At 41.3% G+C, this 23,263-nt stretch overlaps 2 protein-coding genes across 3 annotated transcripts; both read left to right on the top strand.

Moving 5' to 3' along the window:
• Positions 1–1,227: 1,227 nt before the first annotated feature.
• Positions 1,228–6,814, top strand: LOC133013780 (tetraspanin-8-like). The gene is made up of 9 exons (XM_061080863.1): positions 1,228–1,308; positions 2,596–2,661; positions 3,168–3,281; positions 3,444–3,518; positions 3,620–3,718; positions 5,818–5,904; positions 6,127–6,186; positions 6,540–6,623; positions 6,710–6,814. The coding sequence occupies exons 1-9, from the start codon at positions 1,228–1,230 to the stop codon at positions 6,812–6,814; spliced, it is 771 nt and encodes a 256-aa protein (XP_060936846.1).
• A 7,174-nt stretch (positions 6,815–13,988) lies between these two features.
• pus7l (pseudouridine synthase 7 like) lies at positions 13,989–19,172 on the top strand. 2 transcript variants are annotated; one of them, XM_061074242.1, is made up of 10 exons: positions 13,989–14,054; positions 15,041–15,860; positions 16,002–16,161; positions 16,253–16,472; positions 17,134–17,232; positions 17,460–17,541; positions 17,792–17,957; positions 18,156–18,282; positions 18,457–18,510; positions 18,596–19,172. In XM_061074242.1, exons 2-10 carry the CDS (start codon positions 15,080–15,082, stop codon positions 18,914–18,916), a joined length of 2,010 nt encoding a protein of 669 aa, XP_060930225.1. In that variant the 5' UTR covers positions 13,989–14,054; positions 15,041–15,079; the 3' UTR covers positions 18,917–19,172. The 2 variants fall into 2 exon arrangements, with proteins under 2 accessions (XP_060930225.1, XP_060930234.1); XM_061074251.1 differs by lacking the exon at positions 13,989–14,054 and adding an exon at positions 14,075–14,253.
• The last annotated feature ends 4,091 nt before the right edge of the window (positions 19,173–23,263 follow it).

Genomic DNA, 23,263 nt, shown 5'->3' with positions numbered 1-23,263 from the left:
TGCCCTACCTGTCCTACCAGTAGCCCAGCCCCATTGCCACAGGTGGATCCTGGGAAATGCAGTCATTTTGGCAGGGCCTCTGTTAAACTGTGTCTGTTGAGACTCTCACATCCTAATTTAAAATTCTTCTCTTTATGACAACATTTACAGAAGATGCTTAATTTTTTTAGCTTAACTACATATATAGAGTATATTTTCAGATATTGGCGATAGACATAAAATTCAGCTTTGTTACTCCATGTAGGGGGGATGGGGACATCAGGTGATCAACCAGGGGGCAGCTTCTTTCCAGTATTGTTTATAGGGGGGGACAATATCAACACCGAAGTATAGGTGTGGTGAAGTCTTCTATTTTCAATATGTTTGGTGAATTTATTTGTTTTGAAACCAATAAATGAATAAAACCTGTTTGATCAAATAAGTTGTCGCTGAATATGTGCCAGATATTAGCGATTTACAGCTTGGGTATGAACTCATTTCCCATTAAAACTAAATCTTAAATAAGATTATATGTTCTTGGTATGAGTTCATACGATGGGACTGGAGATGTCATGAGGAGCCATGGTATCGAGGTCCTGTAGATACCGGGGCTTGACCAATCACGAGCCAGTCTCAGCTGTCAATCCTGATATCCTGAAAAATGTGCATTTGAACAAAAAGTGTGATACGAACGACCCACAATTACAGACACTATCTTTTATTGATGTATACTTGACCTAGTTTGGTCCATAGTCCATCCATTGATATGGAGGAGGTGGGATTTATATAATGTTCTTCAGCCAGCCATTAGGTGGCGACCTAGATGCTTTGGCTTCCCTTTTAGGGAGCTGGCCTTTCGTACATCTTCATATTCACATCAACCTCCACCAACGTTAATTTGTGAATTCTCCTAACCAAATAATGACATAACATTTAAACCTTCTATATTGTAACATTATAATCAAAGTGACCACAATAAGCACAAGCACTGCACCTTTAACGATTCTAGGAAGATTTTGTAAAATCATGACAGATTCTTGCACAAGTAATCCCATCGAGTGCGATATTTCCGGCTGCACCTGAAGGCAGCAGCGCTCCATCGTTATCCAGGACATTGCGGGTGACGTCACAGTGACGTCCGGTGCGGCTCCATCGCCACACTCGTCCTTTACTGAGCCTTTTAAAAACACCTCGGATCCGCGATCCCTGTTTGCATGCGAGCGGCCGATGCTGCAGAGACCCGGAGACATGCAGCGGAGCGCGGTGGTCGTGGTGGCGGACAAGACCAGCCTGAAGAGGCCGTTCATCTTCGCCAACGCCGTGCACATGGTAGGGGAATCAAACCTGCAAACCCACCAGGCCCGTGGGTCGCTTTTTACAGCCCGTGTTTATTTTTATACATGTTTACCATCATTTATCATCAGCCCGGTCCACAGCCGACCCCCGAGCGAAGGGTGGGCTTCTCGGAGAGGATGCTGCAGCGCCTCCATTCCATCACTGGGACGTGACGTCTGCAGCACGTTATTTATGCCACTTTATTAAAAAAAAAAGATTGCACACACATGAACATCAGGATAGAAAAGAAGACGCCATGTGCATGCTGGGGGATGTGCATTCACACACAACGAGCATCATTCTCTGTCCCACAATGCATCTCCGGCTGATTATTCCCAGAATTCCTCATGTTTACAGTGGGTTTGTGAGTTTAGAGTCGTGCTGACTAGGCCTCGTTTTGGTTGTGATGCTACAGCCCTGTAAGGAAACAGGTATCCTGGATTATAGGGCTGGAAATGATTTCAATCAAAATGTGCACATCAATTACTAATCTATAATTATTACATTGTTAATATTTTTTAAGTTGAAAGACTAATTTTTGCTCTGTTGTGGTTTTAAACTCTTCTTTATGGGCTGGACTTTTCTATTAAACTAATATTGGGATGTTAACCTCGGCTTAACGTCCAAAGTTTTGCAGTATTACAGCAGCAAGAGTCCAAATCAAAGGCATCAGTAGGTAATAAGTAACATGCAATACTTAAGGTTAAGTATATAGAAATATGGAAAAATATGCATGTAATTAAACTAATGTATACAGTGTAAAGACAGCAACAAAATGTGCAAATATGAGAATATGTGTGGGAATAATTATGTGAATATAACCAGGATTACGCTAAAACTACTCAACCGATTTGCATGAACTTTTTTTGGAGGGGTGCTGCATGATCCGAGGAAGGATCAGGATATGCAAGACAGGACGTTTTTCAACATTTTTGCCTGAATAGTTCATGGATCACACATGTTCAGGCTACTGATATTCATGCACTTGTGCAATGTGTGGCCGATCCAACTAAAATCCAGATCTAGTGAATTAAAATGTGGTCTCATAAAGGGACAGTTGGGCCTTTGTGAAGGATATTATTTTATTTACCAGCACTAATCCTGGATGAGTACACATACGAGTTCACCAAAAGGGAGCACAAAACATTTAGAGGGGATACTTTTTCGAGGCCTGGCTAAATAACATTTACCCATTTGGATAATACGGATTTAGAAACACTCATATTAATTCCTGCCTACTGTCTGTGTGACCTTAAACACTTTCATGTCTTCCTCCCAAAGGCGCTGTGCTTCTTCATGCTGACAATGACGGTCGCTTGGCACAGAGACCTCGTGCAAACCGGCAAAGTAAGAGACTGTCTTCTGATTGGATAAAAAAGAATAACTCCCAAAGCAGATATTATTATTCACTGGAGCCAGAAATAAACGCTGTTTTGTTGTCACAGTTTAAAAAGGAGCAACGGGATTATCCACAAACAGCAAATTATTAATGCATGGGCCTGCTCGCTCTGTCCTCCCTCAATGTTACCTGAACAAGCTCTAGCTTCTGTTTTTCGAGAGCAGAACTCGAGCCCTCATGTCAACAAGCATCTGCCTCTTGAAGTGTCCTTGGGCCGGACAGTGAATTATCTTCATGTGCTAACGGGTATATAACATTCTGTAGCTAACCCTGACCTTCGACCCTTTTTGTACCCGTGCTATCTCACCAACACGTCCATGACAACAACATAATATTAAAGTGTAAGTGAATATATCCAAGATTAGGGTTTGTCTTAGATTTGTATGAGTTAACCTGAACCACAATTTATTAAGAAAAAACATTTGTGAACATTAATGTTTTTTTTCCTCCACAGCTGGTGTCCAGTGTCTCTGTGGTGTTGATGTACGTCATCGAGATCGGCTGCCTGCTGCTGTCAGTGCTCGGCGTGTTAGGAGCTTGTAAAGGAAAGAGATGGTGTTTGATTCTGGTAAAAAAAATAAATAGACTTCCGCCGTGTTTGTTTAGACTGTAAATAAAGATGGACGACGTGTCTCCACTTCCTCCCACTATCCAGAAATTTAGTGTGTGTCTGTGTTGAAATGTGTTTCTACAAATGATGGGTCTATTTCTCTTCTCTTGATTTCTGCAGTATGCGACTGGGATGGCTGCAGCCAGTCAAACAATAATTGTTAGAACAGCACTAAGTTACCAAGATCTTTACGAGGTAAGCTATTGAAACAGTACAGTTGTTCAAATAGACGGTTTAACGACAGTATGTGTTTATTTTGCAAAGACCAGTGCTCAGTATGATTTCTCCCTCGTCAGAAGCGGGTGGTCCGCGAAGAGAACAAGCTGCTGTCCATGATGCCGCTCAGTGCAACTAACAAAGCCAACAGGACCCTTCTGTACAGCATTCAGGAAGAGGTAAGCAGCGATTTACATATCTTTTTAAATGCAATGTACATAAATCCAAACTTCTCCTCTTAACCACACAGTTAAATGCTGGGTCCATATGTCTATAAATCTATTTCATCTGCATTCCTCGGTTTGTAAGTTAGCTGATTAGTATTTCCACAAAACTGGGTGGAAGGATGTGGTATGGGTTAGGCAAGAAGTCATTCAATGTTTCGGTGTGAATGACTTTCTTTAACACTGCAGGAGATGACTTTTTTCAACATTTTCATTGATGTCTCAGAGAATAATTTATGAATCTAGATGATTGGTTTCACAAGCAGAGTGTTGGGCCTTGGCGGAGGAATGTGCTCTACTCAGTGCTAATCTCTGTATATTTATGTCACACATCCTTTCAGAACAAGTGCAGTAAATAAAGAAGCAAAGCTATTTTCTTCACCACACAATTAAACAGGTAGTCCATACGTCTTAAAAAGCTTTTGTCTTAAATAACAAGATATCACCTTATGATCTGACCTTTTGAAAATATATATTTAGTCCCAAAATTCCAACATTACAACTCGTTTTCTCAGTGAAAAAACGATTTCATGGATATGTGGCGTTTCTATAAGATTCAATGCATGGCTCATGTCTGTAGCTCATGGTAATGGTTGTTTTCGTTTGGTCTTGCTTTGATTTGCAGAATAATCATGCTCCCAATGGTGGAACTACAATGCCCATAATGCAATAGGGGGATTTTAACAGGAAGTCCCTTTGTTAGTTGTGGCCTACATCCTATTTTAATCATGTTTAAATTGAAGAAACCTGACAATTACAAGTATGCAGAATTAGCAGTTGTATTAGTTGTTGTCTATAGTGTTATCATGCATTTACAGACGTATACATCACTGGAAGACTGTGATACTGAAGACGTTTCGTTTTAAGATTTGTTGCTTTGTGTAGCAGCTTTTTTTCAGTGTTTTCCTAGCAAATGTTTTCAATTGACAGTGAAGATTATGAAATCCCCTGAATGGGCAAATCACACCGAATCTTAAAACGTGTGGATCACGTCTGTGTGTTTGGATTTGACTTGAGTTATGACGCCGACGAGGAGCATAAATTCTGACGCAGATTGCTGCTCAGGCTTTGTCTCTGTCTCCTGAGGCAGAAAGAGACAAACTCCCACGCATGTAAGATGGAGAGTCGCCTGAAAAAGACACGAGGGCGGAGGGAAAAGAAATCTGAGGAGGCTGCTCGAAGAAGAAGAACACAGACACACACTGTACTACACACATTTGCTGGATTTTTCTAGATGCTGTAACCTCCAACCCGGACAAACACAGTCAAGTGGTAATCAAACCTGAATGAGGCCACACCTGCAGTATATAGAGTATTTGGGCCGTGGTAAGACAAGTGGATGTGGTTTATTTTAAAGGGACATCACTCTGCTGTGTCAGATATGTACTGTTCGGGCGTCTTTGCCTTTTGACCTGATCTCAGTTTTACTTTAATTATTCATGTGTTTCTTAAGGATGTATTGGAAGCTGTCCTTTGGTGTCTCGAACAGTGTAATAAAATAAAATGTATTATTTTTTACTTATTATTACCTGCACCAACGAAAGAGAAGATGCATCTTTTGTTGGTACAGACCGTAGAGCGCACAACAAGATGGACGACACATCTCCGCTTCCTCCTGGTGGACAAAAATGTGGCTAAAATATCTTTGCTACGGTTGACGCCATCTTGGGTTTTAGAGGTCATTTGGAGCCAGATATCGGGCAGTCGTCGGACCTGTCGATAAACACACTCAGACCAATCACAAGTCATTCTCAGCTGTCAATCATGACGTTTTACCTTGTTTTTAGAGCGTTAAACAACTAGTTTAAACCAAACGTACTGAAAATTTATGAAACATTTATTTGACGCGTGAAATCTACTAACATGGAGGAGGAAAAATGTATGACTGATACTGCAGCCAGCCAGGGTACATCAAGATGATTTGGCTTCACTTTAGAGGATATGTCAATCCGTTTATCTTTATATCCAGACTATGGACCAGATATTATGTTGTATAATGCATATTGTGTGTGTTTGTGTGTTTGTTTGTTTGTTTGTGATTGTGTCACCTCCAGTTTGAGTGCTGCGGCCTCATTGAAGGCTACAAAGACTGGGGCTCCTTCATCCCTGCCTCCTGTAACTGTCAGTATCCAGGAAAATGTGTGAGTTTCTCTCTTTATATAAACAGAACATTAATAATATTAATGAACTAATATGATTAAATCTGATAAGACTGATGGTCAAAACAATATAACAGAAGTACCGATGATGCTAAAGGAGCTGATTATTTCTTCATATTCATTAGTCATAATATAATTACACATGTACTTGTAATATTTAATTTTTGTCATGTTGTGTGATGGGATTTTGTGAATCTTCACCAGATACGACTACGGGGCAGCGCCACACTCGGGGCGCCAAAGAACCAGTATGTTTATCAAGAGGTAAATAAATCAGTTTTAGAAGATTACAGAGGCTGAAGACAAAAAGACAAATTACAAAACAACAAATTATAAAACACAACAGGCTTGTAGCTGATTGGATGGACGCACTGTCCACCTGTATTATGAATTGTTGTGTTTCCTTATTTGCCGTTGTATCATTTTATTTGCTCTCTTATTTTTTTTCATATTGAGCTTTGTGTCTTCTTTTTATTGTTGTTGTTGTGTTTTCTCATTTACCAATTGTGTTTTGGGATTTGCACTTCGGGGCCACCGTACATAATGGTCCAGTAAACTCTTACCCCCTCGGAGATTTTCTCTTCCTTACAAACCTCCTCTCTTTTTATTCCCCGCAGCCTTGTCTGCCGATTTACGTCTCTGAACTGAAGCTTGCGTTCTCGTTGACGATGGCCATACAGTTTGGAAGCGGAGTGTTTTGGGTAAGTTTTTTTTAACATAGTCCTATACTTGCCTGTGCCTGTTGCTGCCCTCAATCTAACCTGTGCTTCCATTCTCCGTCCTGCAGATGGTTTTACTTGTCATGAGCATCAAGCTGATGGGGCAGATCAAAAGAAAACAGGAGTTCATGGCTCTCCTCTATTCTAACAGATACGTCCCCGGTGCCTTCTAGTAACCTCGTACCTTTTAATACGTATTTGCAATTAATATCTTGTTTGAATTTGCACATGTAAACACGTTGCGCTGTATATCATAACCTGGCTATATTTTACGCTAGAGCGACATATGTTAAATTATGATTTTCATAGTGTTAATGCATGTACGCGATATTGAAAAATAATCTACATGCATAAGATCGATTTCAAATGATTTTTCTATTGCCTTACTGCTGTGAAAACAATGCAGTTTAAATTATTAAATTATCTAATCTTTAATAATCGTCACATGCTTTTTCTTAAGATTCTGTTCTCGATGACTATATCTAACCATTTGTTTTTCTGGCATTTCATTATTTACAGTTAAGTCGTTTTCAAACACAAGTGTCCGCAGAACTGGGTCCGGACTTTCCACGCAGCAGGAGATTCTCCGCTCAGACACAGGGAGTAACGTATTCATTCCACTGCGGAGATCACGTGTTTTTGTTTACAGCGTCGGCTCCTATTACCAAAAACTCTATTGGCATCTGCGTCAGTGTATGGCGGCGCTTTTTCATCCTGAGATATTTGTATTGCTTTCGTTTTCATAATCTTTGCGTCCTTCGCGTGTAAGAAAGTCTCCAACACGCCCACTCGCTCGTGTTGAATCCTGGGGAGCATCTCCTGCTATTTCCCTCGCTCAGACACGTTTAGCCCCCTCTGGAGAAAGTCCCGAGAAATATCCGGAGTTCAGTGCACGTCTGGCTGCTGCTTATGCATCGTCTCATCTTGATAATATACGTTCTATATGCATCGCCTTCACATCTGGACACATCTGTGTGTCTTTGCAAAGCCAGATATTAATCCGATCGCATCTACTGTACCATGTGCACGGAAAACGTTTTTATGTTTGTCAACCGGACCAATTCTTTCAAATGTACGTCTCCAAATCTTCTTAAGCACACGCATTGAACAAACCAAGCACTCCAGCAACAACCCAATATCTGATATTAATAATCCTAATGTAGCATCTTTCTTAAAACAGTGTTTACAAAAGTGCTTTGATTGAAACATAAAATGATTTATTTATTACGGAGCAATGTATTTTCTCGGGTAAATAATCAGGTCAGACAAAAGGAATGAGTCCACGCTCTCGTTGGGAGACCAGGATGTCTCGATGCCTCGTGCATTATATATATATCTGAAAACTTCCATCACTTAATTCCATTTGTTTTTCCTTAAAGCACATGTAGTTGGTAAATGATATGTGAGGAGAGAGGGGAGCCTGTTTGGTCACACATCCAGTAGACAGGTCTGTAAATCCTTGGTTATATTTCTGACACAGAGGTTGTAGCGTCCCGACTGACGACGCGGTTACTCCACGCCCCCCCGATACGACCGGCTGCAGTCGAAATACCCTCTCTCGACTTATGTATTGTCAAACGAGTTTCATCAGATACAGCGGATCCGATGTCTACCTGTGCACTTTAACCATTAATGCCTAATATACAGTATATGTTCTGTAAACTATGGTATTTTTGTTTCTGTCGAACACTGTTTTTCTTATTTATGGAATGAAGTCGTGTAATATTTTGTAAATAGGAATAAACAATGTGATTCTTGTTTTGGTGATGTCTTGGCTTTTATTTTGAAAAGGAAACTCCAGCAGCTTAAAATCTCTTAAACACTGTAGTCTTCACGTTGTCCCACAATCCAGAAATCCCACGCGTTCGACCTTGTTTAATGTTATTTATCTTCCTTAAATATCAACAAATTAAATTTGTATTTATACATATGTTTTCATGCTACAATACATATTCATGCAGTTTGCGGATTATATATATTGTGTATGTAGTTAGGACGTCATATAAGAGATGAAAGTATTACCGTTTAATACAAATATGCAATATCTTTTTAAATATATAAAATTAAAAAGATACGAAAAAGATACAAAACCAGAACATAGAGACATTATAGTTAAAGCTCTAATACTTTAATTGTTTTTACTTTATCTTCTCAACTTACAATATGCCTGATTTTGCTGTTTGTGCAAAATTACACATGTCACTTATTGGTTACTTTTATCTTGAACTCATTTTTTTTACATTATAATACACATGGGTCTTCGGCCTGATATGTAGTTCATGAATTTGTTTTATATCATCTTTTTCTGATTATCACATATAAAATCACTTCGGTGTCTTACCATTTCTGACAGCCCACAATTTTGCCATTGTACGTTAAAAAACGACAACCACTAATACAGACAGATGAGAAATAAATAAGTGGATGTTACAGGCAGCTTGTTATATATTAAAGATACCGCTTGTTATCAATGTGTTTTCTCGTGTTAGTGCTTAGCTGAATGTGCTGACATGATGATACAGATTCGTCAGTGTAAATAGCAGCGACAAAAAAAAACTGGAGAAATCAGGGGGCCCAGCTGAAGTTGTTGCTCGCTTTCACCTCCTGGTTGTAGACCACACCACTGGTGTCCTCCTTGTTATCAATCTGACACAAGATGAGAACACTGCCGACAAGGCCTGAAGGACAGTGAGACAGAGATTCTTATTTATTCCTTATTCAATACTTTGTTTGGAAGCTGCAGTCTTCAAAGAAGACTGAAGGGGTCAGTAAAGACAACAGGAATGTGTTGGAAATTCAAATAAAGACAGAAATTAGTCATTAATCAATTCCATTTAACTACAGAGCCATTACTAATATTGTTAAAAACACTTATATTTCTTACCATCACAGGTCTGCTATGATCAAGGTATATTGATACATGAGGCTGAGGAGTATTAAAGACAGAATTGTCTGAAGAGCTGACCAGCTGAAAATTATGGTTTATAAAGGCTTTAAGGCTCAAGTGGCTCAATTTAAAAGTGAAAGGGGTAAATGGAGGCAATTTGAGATAACGTGAACCATCTAAGAGGAGAGGGCTGGAAAAAGCGTAGGTCAGGATGGGGAAGTTAGAGACAATTAAAACAGGAGGGCAGGTCAGTGGTAAAATTAGGGACAGTACATACCCAGAGAAATATGAAGGCCATCATCACACGGAAAACAGTTAGGTATATATCCTGATTAATCAAGAATTGAAGGCATGGCTGAAAGATGAGAAAAATCATACGGCATTGTCGCGATTAAATAGGTTTGTTGGTCAAATTAATAAGAGATTAAACAGGGAAATTTGTGATTTGATGAGAAATAAAATTGCAATTTAATGAGAAAAAAGTCACATAATGATAATACAGTTGTAATTTCATGAGAAAAAAAGTCATTACATCAGGAGAAGAAAAAACATTTTAGTAAAATTAGCCTTCTGGATCCAAAGTATTGACCCAATCTTATTTTGTACAATCTTTTTTTTTTACAACATTGTAATTACGACTACATTGTCTTAAAAATTACTACTTATTCTCATAAATGTATGACTTAATCCTTGAAATCTACAATTTATGTTCCCTTTAAGTGGCTGCAATACTCCATCGTAGGACAGGAATCAGTCACTATTCTATTATTATCCTTCTTTAGCATTAGCCGACTTTTCCTCGATTCCCTTAAAAATGCAGTTTTCACTATGGCAACAATTAAAAATCGTGCATTAACCTGTCCATGTATAAAAGAGAGAATTGTCCTTATTACCGTTTTATATATCATACCGGGCTGGTCATTGGTTCTGTTCTCAAATAGCATACTGTCCTTTGGAGCTGCCACCTGGAATACACAGGTATAAAGGATTAGCTGAATGCTAACGGGCGATGTTGCAATTCAACTTTATCAGCCATACAAGCTTGGTACGTAAAGTGAGTTTGAGTTCAGGCTCACACAGGGTTCAGTGGACTGGTTGGTGCACAGGCAAGATTCTGGGATGTTGTAGCCCCATTCGACGTAGCCCAGATCCAGTCCACAACACTGATGCTAGGGGAGAGGACACATTTTAAATACATGAATAAGAGACAATCAATATTCTGTTATTATTATCACTTTCCAAATGTGTTGTCTTACCTGAGGCTATGAAATCTTAATATAACACACCATTCATACAATTCAGCCACCCATGCCAGACTTGGCATAGCATATCCGCTATTTAAAATAAGATACAAAATATTTTGGGTTGCTTGAAAAAAAGGAAAAAATAAATAAATTATGACAATACATTAACATTCATTGAAATTGGTTTATCGCTAAAACTAATTTTGTATTAAGTTTGTCATTGTGATAGTTCAATGAAATTAATCTCAGTTTTATGTGTAACTCCAAACAAATCCAACAGCGTCTTTTAAACAAAGCTACAATAATTCAAGAGTCAAACAAGAAGGTTTTTTCCATTGAAGAAATTAACCCACATGAGGACAAATCTGTTTGTATGACTTGTGTTTGCTTGAGGAAAACTTATACCTACTTTGGTCTGTGCTTCCTTGAGAGAGTCTTGAAAACTCTCACTAGCATTAACCAGTGGTCCCACATTCAAAAAGATCTTCCGGGTTACAGGTTGCTGCACAACAAAACAAAGACATGTAAAAGTGACTCAGATTAACTAGCAAAACTCAAATTTACCAACAGTAATGTTTTTTAATCTGATTTAATATTTGTTTTCTAGGTATTTACTGTAAGTCTACTTGTGGATAAAGTCAGTGAGCAGCTTCTCTTTGAATTTGTATGGCTTATCTTACCCAAATAGTCTTTAGGGACTCTTGTAAAATCCTTACTTTATCTTGATAACACAGACATAAGCAGATAAGTCCTGACGGATTGTATTTTAATTTGTACTGAAAAATATATAAATAAAATAAAACAAGAAGGAAGAAGATATTCAATCGAGCAATACTGGATATCTTTGCAGCATGGACTAAATATAAAGATGGACGACATGTCTCTACTTCCTCCAAAAATCCAGAATTTAAGCCCAAATATTGCAGGCACACAAATCCTGAGTCAGTCTCAGTTTCACCTTGCTTATATAGCATCCAATAACTAATTAAGAGTTAGTTACCACAAAAATGTAACACTCCATATATCAATGTGATAAGAACCACCTAAAAGGAAAGACACCCTCTCTGAGAACTACTCTGACTCTTTAGTTTGGTCCATGTCCAATCCGCTAACATGGAAGGGGGAACCTACACTGCAGCCAGCCACTAGGCGGTGACTGAGAGGCTTTGGCTTCAATGGCCAGCAGTCATGTCTTTCGTCCTTTCTTGTTACTTTGTCTGTGTTAGCCTAATTGGGAACGCAGTTTTGATGCACTGTGTCAGCTTATGTGCTGTGTAGCTTTTCAAACACACAAAAAGACATGAGATTTTAAAGTCAAGGTTTGAAATACCTTAGATATACCGGTCAGTGGATTAACTTCAATTGCAAACATGAACAGACTAGCCAGGATCATTCCAACTGCAAACTGGCACACAAACATAAAGGCATAAGCAATCAAATTCTTGAAAACACTTAAAAACTCTGTTGCGCTTTAGAGCTGTTTACTACTATTACTTGTACTACTGCGAAAACTTTTTCCATTTACCCACCAAAATAAGCGGACACTTCTTCTTTTGGCAGGCACCAAACAGACCAACAATGGCCAAGAGCAGAGGTACTATGGAAACGGCATATATGCCATAGACGACGAGCCGCATCTGTGGAGAAAACTAACAGAGAACCGTGTCAACAGGCATGGTGAACACTGAAAATACCTGAGTCTGTGTTAGTGTCATATTAGAATATAGAAATCAATCAATATCAGAATTCTGCCTTTCAATACGAAGAGGGGTGGCATCGAGGTAGATCAAGCAAGAGACAGGAATTATTGTATAAATTCCACTGCAGATATCAGGTTTTTTGATCACAGCACATTGACAATTTGTTTTGTTTTTGTTGGCAATTCTACTGACAATCCTTTTGTTTTCTCACATGGGTTAGCTGCGACGTTGGGGTTGGAAATCGCATGATAACTAATGATATGATACGCTACATAATACAGGGCCCACGATAATGATAATATCACGATACTCTGTCTGCGAATAATCGATAATCGTATCTCATGAGTCAAGATGACGATATATTGCTGGTTCAATATTTTGTTCCTCCTCTACTCAGGACGGATGTTAATATCAGGTCGGAACGGGGGTCTCACTTTATTTTTAGGTGTTTGTAATTAGAGCATCAACAGTAAAGTAGACAATGTAGCAGAACACACTTCATTCCATCATGCAATAAATGGATGTAGTAGATGGATGGACGCTACCTCAGTGTTTACGACGAGGGATACGTGGGAAAGCAGAATGGCTCCCAAAAGTATGGCACTGATGATCTGCAACCCCAGCAACACACACAGTGCATTATTCATTCTATAAGTAGCACTTTTAATACTGGGCAAAGAATGAAAAAAAGACTTACCCCAATCAAAGTAGTCACAGTGACGTAACTCCAATACAAACAGACTTTCCCTTTCTCCATTTTCTCCCTGGTGCTGTATGTATGTTGTAGATGTGGAAAGAGAGGAAGATAATCTTGTAGAAACTTCACATCTGGTTGATGATCAAAAATGGTTTTGCCGAAAACTCTCTGGAGTGTTTGTGTGTGTTTGGGGGAGGGGGTGGGGGTCACACCCACTAAGCACTCTACTCCCTTTGAAGGATTCTTCCTCTTCTTCCCTGCCCAGATTCCCGAACCTGCGGCTCAATGAGTGGTGGAGACTCTGGAGGGCATCAGCTCCATGGCAGCAGCTCTTGGCGTCTTACAGTCGGCAAACTGTCATGGCCTGAGTGAATGATACAAAATGATTTATTTGTTATAATTGTCTTTATGAATTAACTCCCTGATGTTGCTCAAACACATTTCTGCAGAGGCGACACGCAATTTATGAAAAGATAAGAGCAGATGGGTTGAATAATTAAACTTTCACACTTGAACAGCAATAAAGTAAATTAAGTGTCATTTTGACTAAAATCTTCACAGCAGATAAACCAGGTAGGACGAACGCAAACTTTTCGAACTTTCTGCACCAGAGACTCTAATCTAAGGTCTGCACAAAACCAAACAAAAATAAAGCAATGATCCCTGTGATTATTTATCATCATGCTTAATATTATGAATGGTTTATGACTAAAACTTATTGAAGGCAGCACAGCTCCTCTTTCCAAGTCACTTTTCCAACCTGATATCTGTTCCTGCCCCTTTAAGAAACGTCACCTGACGCGTCACGTGGGGCGGAAGTGGCCGGACTCGCCTCGGCGTGCTTGTGTTTACATCAACAGCTCCTGGTTTACGTCTCACATGCAGGTTCGTAGAGTAAACAAACAGTCGCCGGTCGTGAATAACGCGTTTACTTCCCCGCTCGCAGACACAGATGCTCCGTAACGTCCTCGCTAAAGCCGCCGCGGCTCTTTGTCTGCGGGAGTCGAGGTAGGGTTCATCTGTAGGAGACGGAAATTGCTGTAAAGAGGCAGAAATAAGCCGAAATGCAAAACCTGTCATCGATGTAAGAACGTTCAAATTATTTTTAAGTTCCGCACCGACTCTAACTTCCTGTTTGGGTTGATTCAAACCCCCTTGTTCCTCTGTTTCCGTTTAATGTGATGTTGTGTCTTTGTGTTTAACTTTTCCACAAATGTCTCTGCACCTCCTTTATACTATGCTTACTCTCTGTGTGTATCTATGTGTATAGATTTTATACATTTGTATGAATATATCATTCTTATTTTTTGTAGTTTGACTTTACATTTGTACATATAATTTAAACATATATATAGTGTGTTATGTGCCTGCTACCTTGCTGCTATAACCAGTTTGGGATTATTAAAGTACATCCATCCATCCATCTATCCATCTATTCATCCGCCTATCCATCCTTTCATCCATCTGTGCGTCGGTCCATCCATCTATTCATCCGCCTATCCTAATAAGCTATTCATCCTTTTACCCGTCCGTCCATCCATCCATCTATCGTCTATTCATCCACCTATCCATATTTTCACCCATCTGTCCGTCGGTCCATCCATCTAATCATCCATCTATTTATGCATCCACCAATTAATCGATATGTCTGTCCATCTTACCATCTATCCATCCTTTTACCAATCCGTCCGTGTGTCCGTCCATCCATCCATTTATTCACCCATCCATCTATAACCTCCTACTAATGACACTGTTGTATATATGATTTTCTCTTTTAGCTTCATAGTGTATAAATTGAGTTCCATACCATACATACATTTTCTTTCTGTATTTTCTTGTCTCTTCCAACATGTCTCCTCTGTGTTTCTCAGCTTTGAGCCGACTCCCTGCAGAGTTTGGATGCAGTGACCATGAGGCAGGACGGTGATGCTGTGAACGTCCCTGCGTGCTTCATCTCCAGCCATGAAGGTTTTCTGGGAAGCATCAAAAACTTTATCAAAGACTTTGTTGTGACGGAGATAGATATTAATGGACAGCAGGTGAATCAGGAGCCGGCAGAAGGTTGTGCCTCTGCATATAAACCCAGTGAGACCACCGCAAGATTCCCGCAGAATAACCATTCCTTCGTCTCACACAATTCTTATGTATCGGCTGATTGCGGAATAGATGTAGCTCTGCCCAGTCCAGGCAGTTTTGATCTCGGTGTGATTTTGGGCCAGGCTGTGAGCGATGAGCTGGAGCAGTTTGTGTTGACCCTGAAAGATGAAAAGCCGACGCAGCAGGAGCTGTCGCTGGGATCCTTCAGCGACAAGCACCACAGAGCCAACGTCCACCGGGCCGTCAGGCACCGCTTCCCCTTCCTCATGACCGTCACCATCCAGCCGGAGATCCGGGTGAGGGAGGACCCGGACTACAGGGAGCTCTCCGGGCTGGTCACGGAGGACGAGGCGGAGGACTTCTTCAGGTTCATAGATGCCAAAGTGCGGGGCTCGTCCTACACGTTCGGGGCCGACGACGACAAGGACCACAGGACGGCGGTCCACCACTTCCTGAGCCGCAGGTTCGGGAAGCTGGTGGAGACAAAGAGCTTCAGCGACCAGGGGAGCACGGCGATCTCAGTGAGACTGAGAGAGCGGGGCAGGCCGAAGAAGAGGAGCTCAGACGAACGGAAGGAAGAAGAGGTTTATACTGGTAAGGTTTAGGATGGTAAAAACAACAAATGACCCTGAATGCTTTATCAAAGTCATGTACCAATTCATATCTTTACATATGTTTAATAAAATGAAGAAACACAGTGATGTGTGATCCTGTGTGTGTGTCCTCTTGTGTCAGCGTTCACTCTTCATAAGGAGAACCTGGAGACTCTGGAGGCCATCAGCTACATGGCAGCAGCTCTTGGCGTCTTACCGTCGGACTTCACCTACGCTGGGATCAAGGACAAGAGAGCCATCACCTACCAGACCATGGTGGTGAAGAAGGTGTCACCGCAACGGTAGTGCTGCGTTTCATTTATGTTCAAACCAAAACAGGTTGTAGCCGCATAATTAATGTCGCAAATCTGAATTTATGCATTTGATGTTAAGGCTGAAGGAGAAGAGGGCAGAGTTCGAGAAGAGGGGGATGCGTCTGACCCAAGTCCGCTCCGTCAGCGAGCCTCTCCGGCTGGGACGACTGCAGGGGAACCACTTTGACCTGGTGGTGCGGGACCTGAGGCCACACGGCCCCAGCGACGCACACACGTCTGCTGCAGAGAGACACACTCGACTGGCAGCGCTGGTGAAGGAAGCGTTGGAGAACGTGAAGGTACTAGCTGTTTTGTACGATATCAACACCTTTGTTTTTCAAAATTCTCTGTCGACCTTCAATCAAAAAAAACTACAAACGCTGAAACAAGCATGCTGGGCCAGTAGCTGACGATGAAGTCTAAATTGATGCTCTGTCAAATACCAGAAGAAGAGAGCTGTTTAAGTAATATTGGGTTCGACAGAATGGCTTGAAAAAGAAAAACATCCAGTGAGCGGCAGTTCTGCCCTCGGCTCTGATTCACTGAAACAGATGAAGAAGGCCTTGTCGCATTCATCTTTATTTCTGAAACACATTATTCCACGAACATGCCTCTTGTCAACAGTCCAGGCCACATAAGAAACGAAAGGGAGAGTTGTTGAGGGCTGGAACCAACAGAATGACCTCATATCTGTTCAAAATATTTTTTTATATGCAGTCAATTTTGATAAGCTTCTACTGGTAAGCGCCAGTAGTCATTAAAGTCTAATGACAGAGTAATACTTCCTGCATTAATAATGCAACATGTCAAAAACCAACCCTTAAAACTGTTTTGCTTGAAACGATGTGCAACAGGCCTTTTGGTACGTTTTATTTCATTAGATGGGTGTTTCCCACTCAGCAGCGACATGTTTTATATAAACCTCCAATATGAACAAACTGCCATTTTCTGTTGCTGCAGGACCGGGGTTTCGTCAACTACTACGGACCACAGAGGTTTGGGACTGGACAGAGCGTTCAGTCAGACCGGGTGGGCCTGGCTTTACTGAAAGAAGACATGGTGAGTGTTCCCCAATACTGTTAACTGAATGTGAGCTGCCACTCAGCCCAACAAAGTCCAGTCAGATGTATTTATATTGGAGAGTAAAAACAACAGGGGTCAAGCCAAAGTGCTTTACAATCACGACAAACATTGAGACAATACAGTAAAATGCATAGAAGTTAAAAAGACAAGTGAAGATGGTCTCACCATCGTGTTCTTTAGTCATATATTCTTGTGCGTGACAGGTGAGCGCTGTGCGTCTCTTCTTTACCCCGGAGGACGTCGATGATCCTCAGAGCAACGCGAAGAGACATTTCCTCCAGACAGGTGAGAGCCGGGACCATAACTTGCTGTTCTGGTTTTGTTTTTCCTCAAAATCCCAAAGAAATATATGTTTTAACTAAGTTTGTAGAAACTATGAATATCTGTTGATGTCGCAGCCCAGTTCCTCGAGAAACTTCTGCTAAAGTCCATCATAAATTCATTGTCTTGAGAACAGCCAATGCAGGATAAAAGTGAGTTTTAGATATTTAAACCTTTTTCCTCCACCTTTGTTTTTCCGGCTCCTCCACACTAGATAATGCCAAGGAGTCTTTGGCCTTGATGCCGTTGTCCAAGGCCAGGGAGCGGCTCATGCTGCGCGCCCTGAACCGCTACGGTACGAATGCGGACGGCTGTGCCCAGGCCTGGCTCAGCCTGCCCCACGGCATGAGAGTATTCTACCCGCACGCCTACTGCAGCAGGTCAGCTGACGGGGGGGGGTTTAACCTCGCACAAATCTTCCATCCAATTTTTACCTGGTGTTTAACACTTGTGTGTGTGTCGTTGTGTTTAACTGCTTTTCAGAAGCTCTAAAAAATATAATAGATAATAAATAATTCAGTTTGCTGCACTTATTCTTTGATATTCATTTCTCTGATGAATCTGTTTGTGGTGGTCAGGGTGTGGAACGACGCGGTGGCTCACAGGTTGACCACGCTCGGCCACAGTGCCAGACGAGGAGACCTGGTGTGGATGCAGGAAGGACAAAGCAAAGCAGACGAGGCCGGAGAGAGCAGCTCCGCTCAGGTAACAGGACAGAAAATAGAAAAAGAAACACGTCTGTCAGGATGTGGAAAGGAAATGTCTTGTGTTTAGATATTATACAAAGCCCTCTAGCGGAATACAAGCTGAAGTAATGTGTAATTCCCATTTCATAATTTGCCATTAATGCCACTGCCCTGTCCTTCTTTGCTTTTCCAGATCCACGTGGTCACAGACCAAGAGGAGCAAAGTGGAGTCTACACTTTAGGACAAGTATGTTGTTTGTGGAAAACAACTTATATTAAATACGACTGTTTCAACACAAGTCACGACTGTTTTATAAATGATTTCTCTTCAGGTGTTGATGCCGATGCCAGGGAACACGGTGAAATATCCAGAGAACGCCATGGGCACCTGGTACCAGGAGAGACTGGCCAGAGACGGGCTGGACAACTGTCGCTTCCGAGTGGGCAGCCTCAAACTGAATCTGCCTGGCTGCTACCGCCTCCTGCTGGCACCGCCACGCAACCTCAGCTACCAGCTGCAGAGAGGAGGAGGAGGAGGAGATGTGATGGGAGAAAGGAAGCAGGACACGATCTCGCTCACCTTAAACTTCGACCTGGATTCCTCCTGCTACGCAACCGTCTGCCTCAGAGAGATCATGAAGTGCGATGTGTAGAAGTTGTGTTTGTGCGTCCGTGTGTGAGGGAGAAGAGGCAGCTTTTTGTAACCAACCGACAACGTTTTATAACTTCACTCAACCTTAATGTCACAAGATATGAGTAGACCTTTAGTTTGTTGTTGTACTGAGCAGACGACTGTGGCCACACATAGAAAAATTACATGATAAAAAAACTTCTAATGACGAGGAGCCACTGCCAAATGTGAAGAAATCTAAATGTTTAAGCATGAAAACAGTATTTGTGTTTTGTGTCATGAGTAAAACTTTCTGATTATAAGAAACCATTGTACTTTTAATTCTTACCTCCGCCAAGGAGGTTATTTCACCATCTGCGTTTGTTTATCTATTGGCAGGATGACACAAACAATTACACAACTGATTTCCATGAAATTGCGTCCACACATTTCCTGACAATGATAATGAAAGTTATCATTGTCAGGAATTTTTATGTCCACAGAATTTCATGGAAATCAGCTCAGTAGTTTTTGATTAATCTTGATGACTGTCAGACAACAAGATTAAAACAGGACACACACACAGCAATTGTAGCGGTTATTCTCATTTTTCACCACTAGATAGAGACATATGACAATATTTGTCTACATTTCCTACTCCCCTTTCAAATAGCTTCAAGTGTTCAGTGTTTAGTTGCGTAATTGTTCATAACTTTAATATTGGTCAAGCTTTTAAGATTTAACATTCTGAATTGGAGGGAAAGCAGTACCTGATTTACATATCTAATCTGAGGCTAAATTCACGGTGCTGGTTCATGTAATAAACTCTGATGTGAAAGAAAAATTGCATCCTTGTGAGAACACCTTGTAAAGAACCTATAGATATAATATAATGACGCATGAAACCCAAGTGCATGTAGGGGCAGCGTTCAAAACCGAGCCAGCTTTTGCCTCCAGTGACAAATCTGGGGCAAATGTTTTGATGAGAAAGTTAAAAAGGGACCTGCCCTAATAACACTTCACCTCATTCATAATTCACACTGGATACCTCTGGGATGTTTTCAATAATCTGTCACCGTGAGCCAACGTGAGAAGAAGAGGTGACTGAGGATAGTCTGCAGCTGGGTTCCAACACGCAGTCTGTCATGGAGCCACAGCACATCGTGATGAAGTGGCTGCCCGGGAGCTAAACTGTCTGCCAGAAGAGACGCATTAGCAGTAACGACTTTCAAGAATTTGGTTACAAAACGACACCATATATCCATCAGGAACCAGATAGAAACACTTACAGATTGATTCCTATAATTTGTATTAATGTACTTTTTTAGGGTTTCTCTCGCCTCGGGGAGTTAAACTTAATCTTCACATGTACAAATTCTTGAATAGGGTGAAGTTGTTCTCACATATTCACATGAAGATTAAGGTGAAAGGGATCCATTGGCAGAAATGGAATACAATGATGTTTTCATTCGTCTATAGTCGCCTGCATGTATGACTTGCTGTTTTCTTTACCCTAGAATGGGCCCTTTATATTAAAATGGGGAGCGGGTCCTGTCTATGGAGGCCGCCATGTTTTTACAGTAGCCCAGACTGGACAAACTAAACACCTTAGGGGTTTTTATGACAACTGAAGGCTAACACATGTTCTCCTTCATGCTGGGAAAGGGAGGTCGAGGTGATGGGTGTTCAGCTGCAACATGCACTTTCACCACTAGATGGCACTAAATTCCACACACTGAACCTTAAGGTGTCCTGTGCTGCATCTGGGAGGATATGAAAATTCAAATTAAGATCTCGTCTTTGTCTTAACGGAGCTCAGTTACAGATCAATAGGAGATGTTAAATTTAGCTCCTGAGAAATTGCCTTCCTCTCATCTCAGCCAGATCTTGTATCAGATCTTTAAATGCTCCCGTTTCTGTCTCCCTGGCTAATCTTTGTCTCAAATAAGAGAGATTCTTTAGAAAAACAAACTACTATCTACTGTTATTCTTAGTGTGTCTTCATCTATCCCATTTGTATAGTTGTATGCCATGGGAGACAGGAGACAGTTTGGTTTGACAAATCTCCATATTTTAGTCTCAGTCATTAAGTCTGTAAGTTTACCCACTAGTTTAAAGTTAGAGAGTAACATGCTGACTTTGCAATATGCTGAGGTTTTGTCAGAATAAACAGATTGCCTCCATGCACATTGGTTTGCTCTGCCTCTCTTTGAATCCCTGCAAAAAAATATTTGATCATGATCAACATTCCCTTTGCCACTGCACTGAATATAGGATATGTTGTAATGTTCTTGTGTGTCTGAGGCCCAGTTCCAGCTCAAACGAGCAGTGGTAAGAATAATTGGCCTGATTCTCCAATTGCAGTTAGTCTGAACTGCAGTTATACTGAGTATTCGTCAGCCATGATTCCTCGGTGCAGATAGACGTGGGTGACTGACTCGTCCTCGTCCTCTGGCTCATCCCCGGTCCAGCCGGCCGTAGATAAATGTTGTCAAAGATGACAACACGTCTCAGCTCGATGAGACGCAGAGCGAAGGCTGGAGAGTGAGAGGGAAGTAAAGGGTTATGAAAGACGTGGAGCTTGGATGGATGGTTATTTCTCCTGGGGACAAACGGTTGAGGAGGAAGATGAAAGTAATGAAAGGCCGTGAAACAGAGTGAAATGGGAAAGCAGCAAAGTACAGTGCACTGATTTTATTCAGCCTTTTATAATTCCTGAAAACGTATTTAGCTGTTACTTTCAAAACTTCTATGATAACTGTTTATTTAGTCATGAATACTCGTAGGTTCACTGTGTTGTTATTACACTGATATGGGAACGTGTGCGTGTGGACATTCTGTGTGGGTGCGTGTTTATGAGCTTGTCTGTGCCTGTGAAAAAGAAAGTGAAAGAGTGTATGCGTGTTTTTTCTGTTCTCCTGTCAACCGTGTTGCTGCTGCCGCCGAGCGTTGCCCAGACGTGACAGTCTGCACAAGGTGGCTGAGTAAGCACAAGCAATCATGTTGTTACAATGTCAAATGTATCAGGTAAAGAAAACAACCCTGGTTTTTGTTTTACATTATCTGCTTTTTAATTTTTAATGGCAATTTTTATTCTCCTTTGGGATTTTAAGTGTTTTCTTTAGAGCTCATACTTATGGCATACACAGGCGCTGAAGTCTTATCCAGAAACTTTCCAGAGCGACTGTAGGTGAGAACGCAGATGTCCAAGTCTGGCTTCGGACATTGGAAAATGTCTGGTTGACTTTCGCCAACCAACCTCACCCCGGGCAGAGTCTTCACAGGCCAGAGAGGTGGGGAGGTATCAAACCTCTGAAGCAGAGATACTAGTCAGAAGTTAACGTGTGAGTCAAGGAAAAGTCGTCTAGCAGTTGTCAGCCAGTGCACGTGTTTTTCAGTTTATGTGTTTTGGAGCGACGCTTTGACGAGATGGACGATCAGAGAGGGCGGGATGCGTAGGTTGCATTTTTCCAAAGCGCAGTCTGCAGCGTCCTCTTTTCCAGGATTACCAACCAAGAGCTGTAAGTGATTTATTAAACTGTCAAACTGAAGTGACAGTGAAGGTTTTCAGAGTTCAGGAGCGGCTGGGTCGGATTCTGGCATTTTGATTGCAACAAATAGAGCTAACAAAGGTGCAGTTGTTCTAAATCTTGAATAATTGGGAAATGGTTCTACCACATGTTTCATATGTCATATTTCAGATGATTCTGCTGCTGGAAAACATTTGCTAACACGGGTTTTTAAGAATGCTCACAGTGACTGTAAATCCTAATGAACCTTACTTGTAAAAACGAAAGTCTAAAAGAACAAGTAAATCTCAAAAAAGCGCATGTGTCTGAACGCATGACCCACGTGCAAGACTTAACCTGCGACCCACTCATTGTGGGACAGTGTCATTCCACAGTAAAACCAGGGGACCTCTCTGCTGCCCAGAGGCTGCTCTGTCACCCATTTAGCGTACTCCATTCCAGTGTCCCACATTTGAGAGGCCTGCACGTGGAAAATACATTGACCCGATAACGGCAGCGCAGCGATCGACAAGCGGAAAAGAGAGGGGGAAAAAAGCAATTCCTATGTGAAATGAGATTGATTAATGGATGGAAGTAACGTTGCACCACATCCTGTACAGCAGAAGACAAAGAGGGAGCGTGTGAAAGTTGGACATAATGTTCCCATGATTTCAGAGCATGGAAATGAAACTGTGAAAATGTTGCATCGAGATTATAGTGACCGAAGTTCTCTCTGTTGTGAGTATATCGCAGTATTGCTCAAATGTGTGGACAATGTCCACAGAGTCCTGATACACAAGCTAAGGTAACTTCACCAAGTTCTACAATCAAATAATAAGAACATCAAATCAAATGTGCAACGCTTGCAGCCTTTTGTTTTA

Source organism: Limanda limanda, chromosome 1 (genome assembly GCF_963576545.1).
Source record: "Limanda limanda chromosome 1, fLimLim1.1, whole genome shotgun sequence".
Classification (NCBI taxonomy): Eukaryota; Metazoa; Chordata; class Actinopteri; order Pleuronectiformes; family Pleuronectidae; genus Limanda; species Limanda limanda.
The sequence above is the reverse complement of the archived record's forward strand: the minus strand, read 5'-3'. Positions and strand labels throughout refer to the sequence as shown.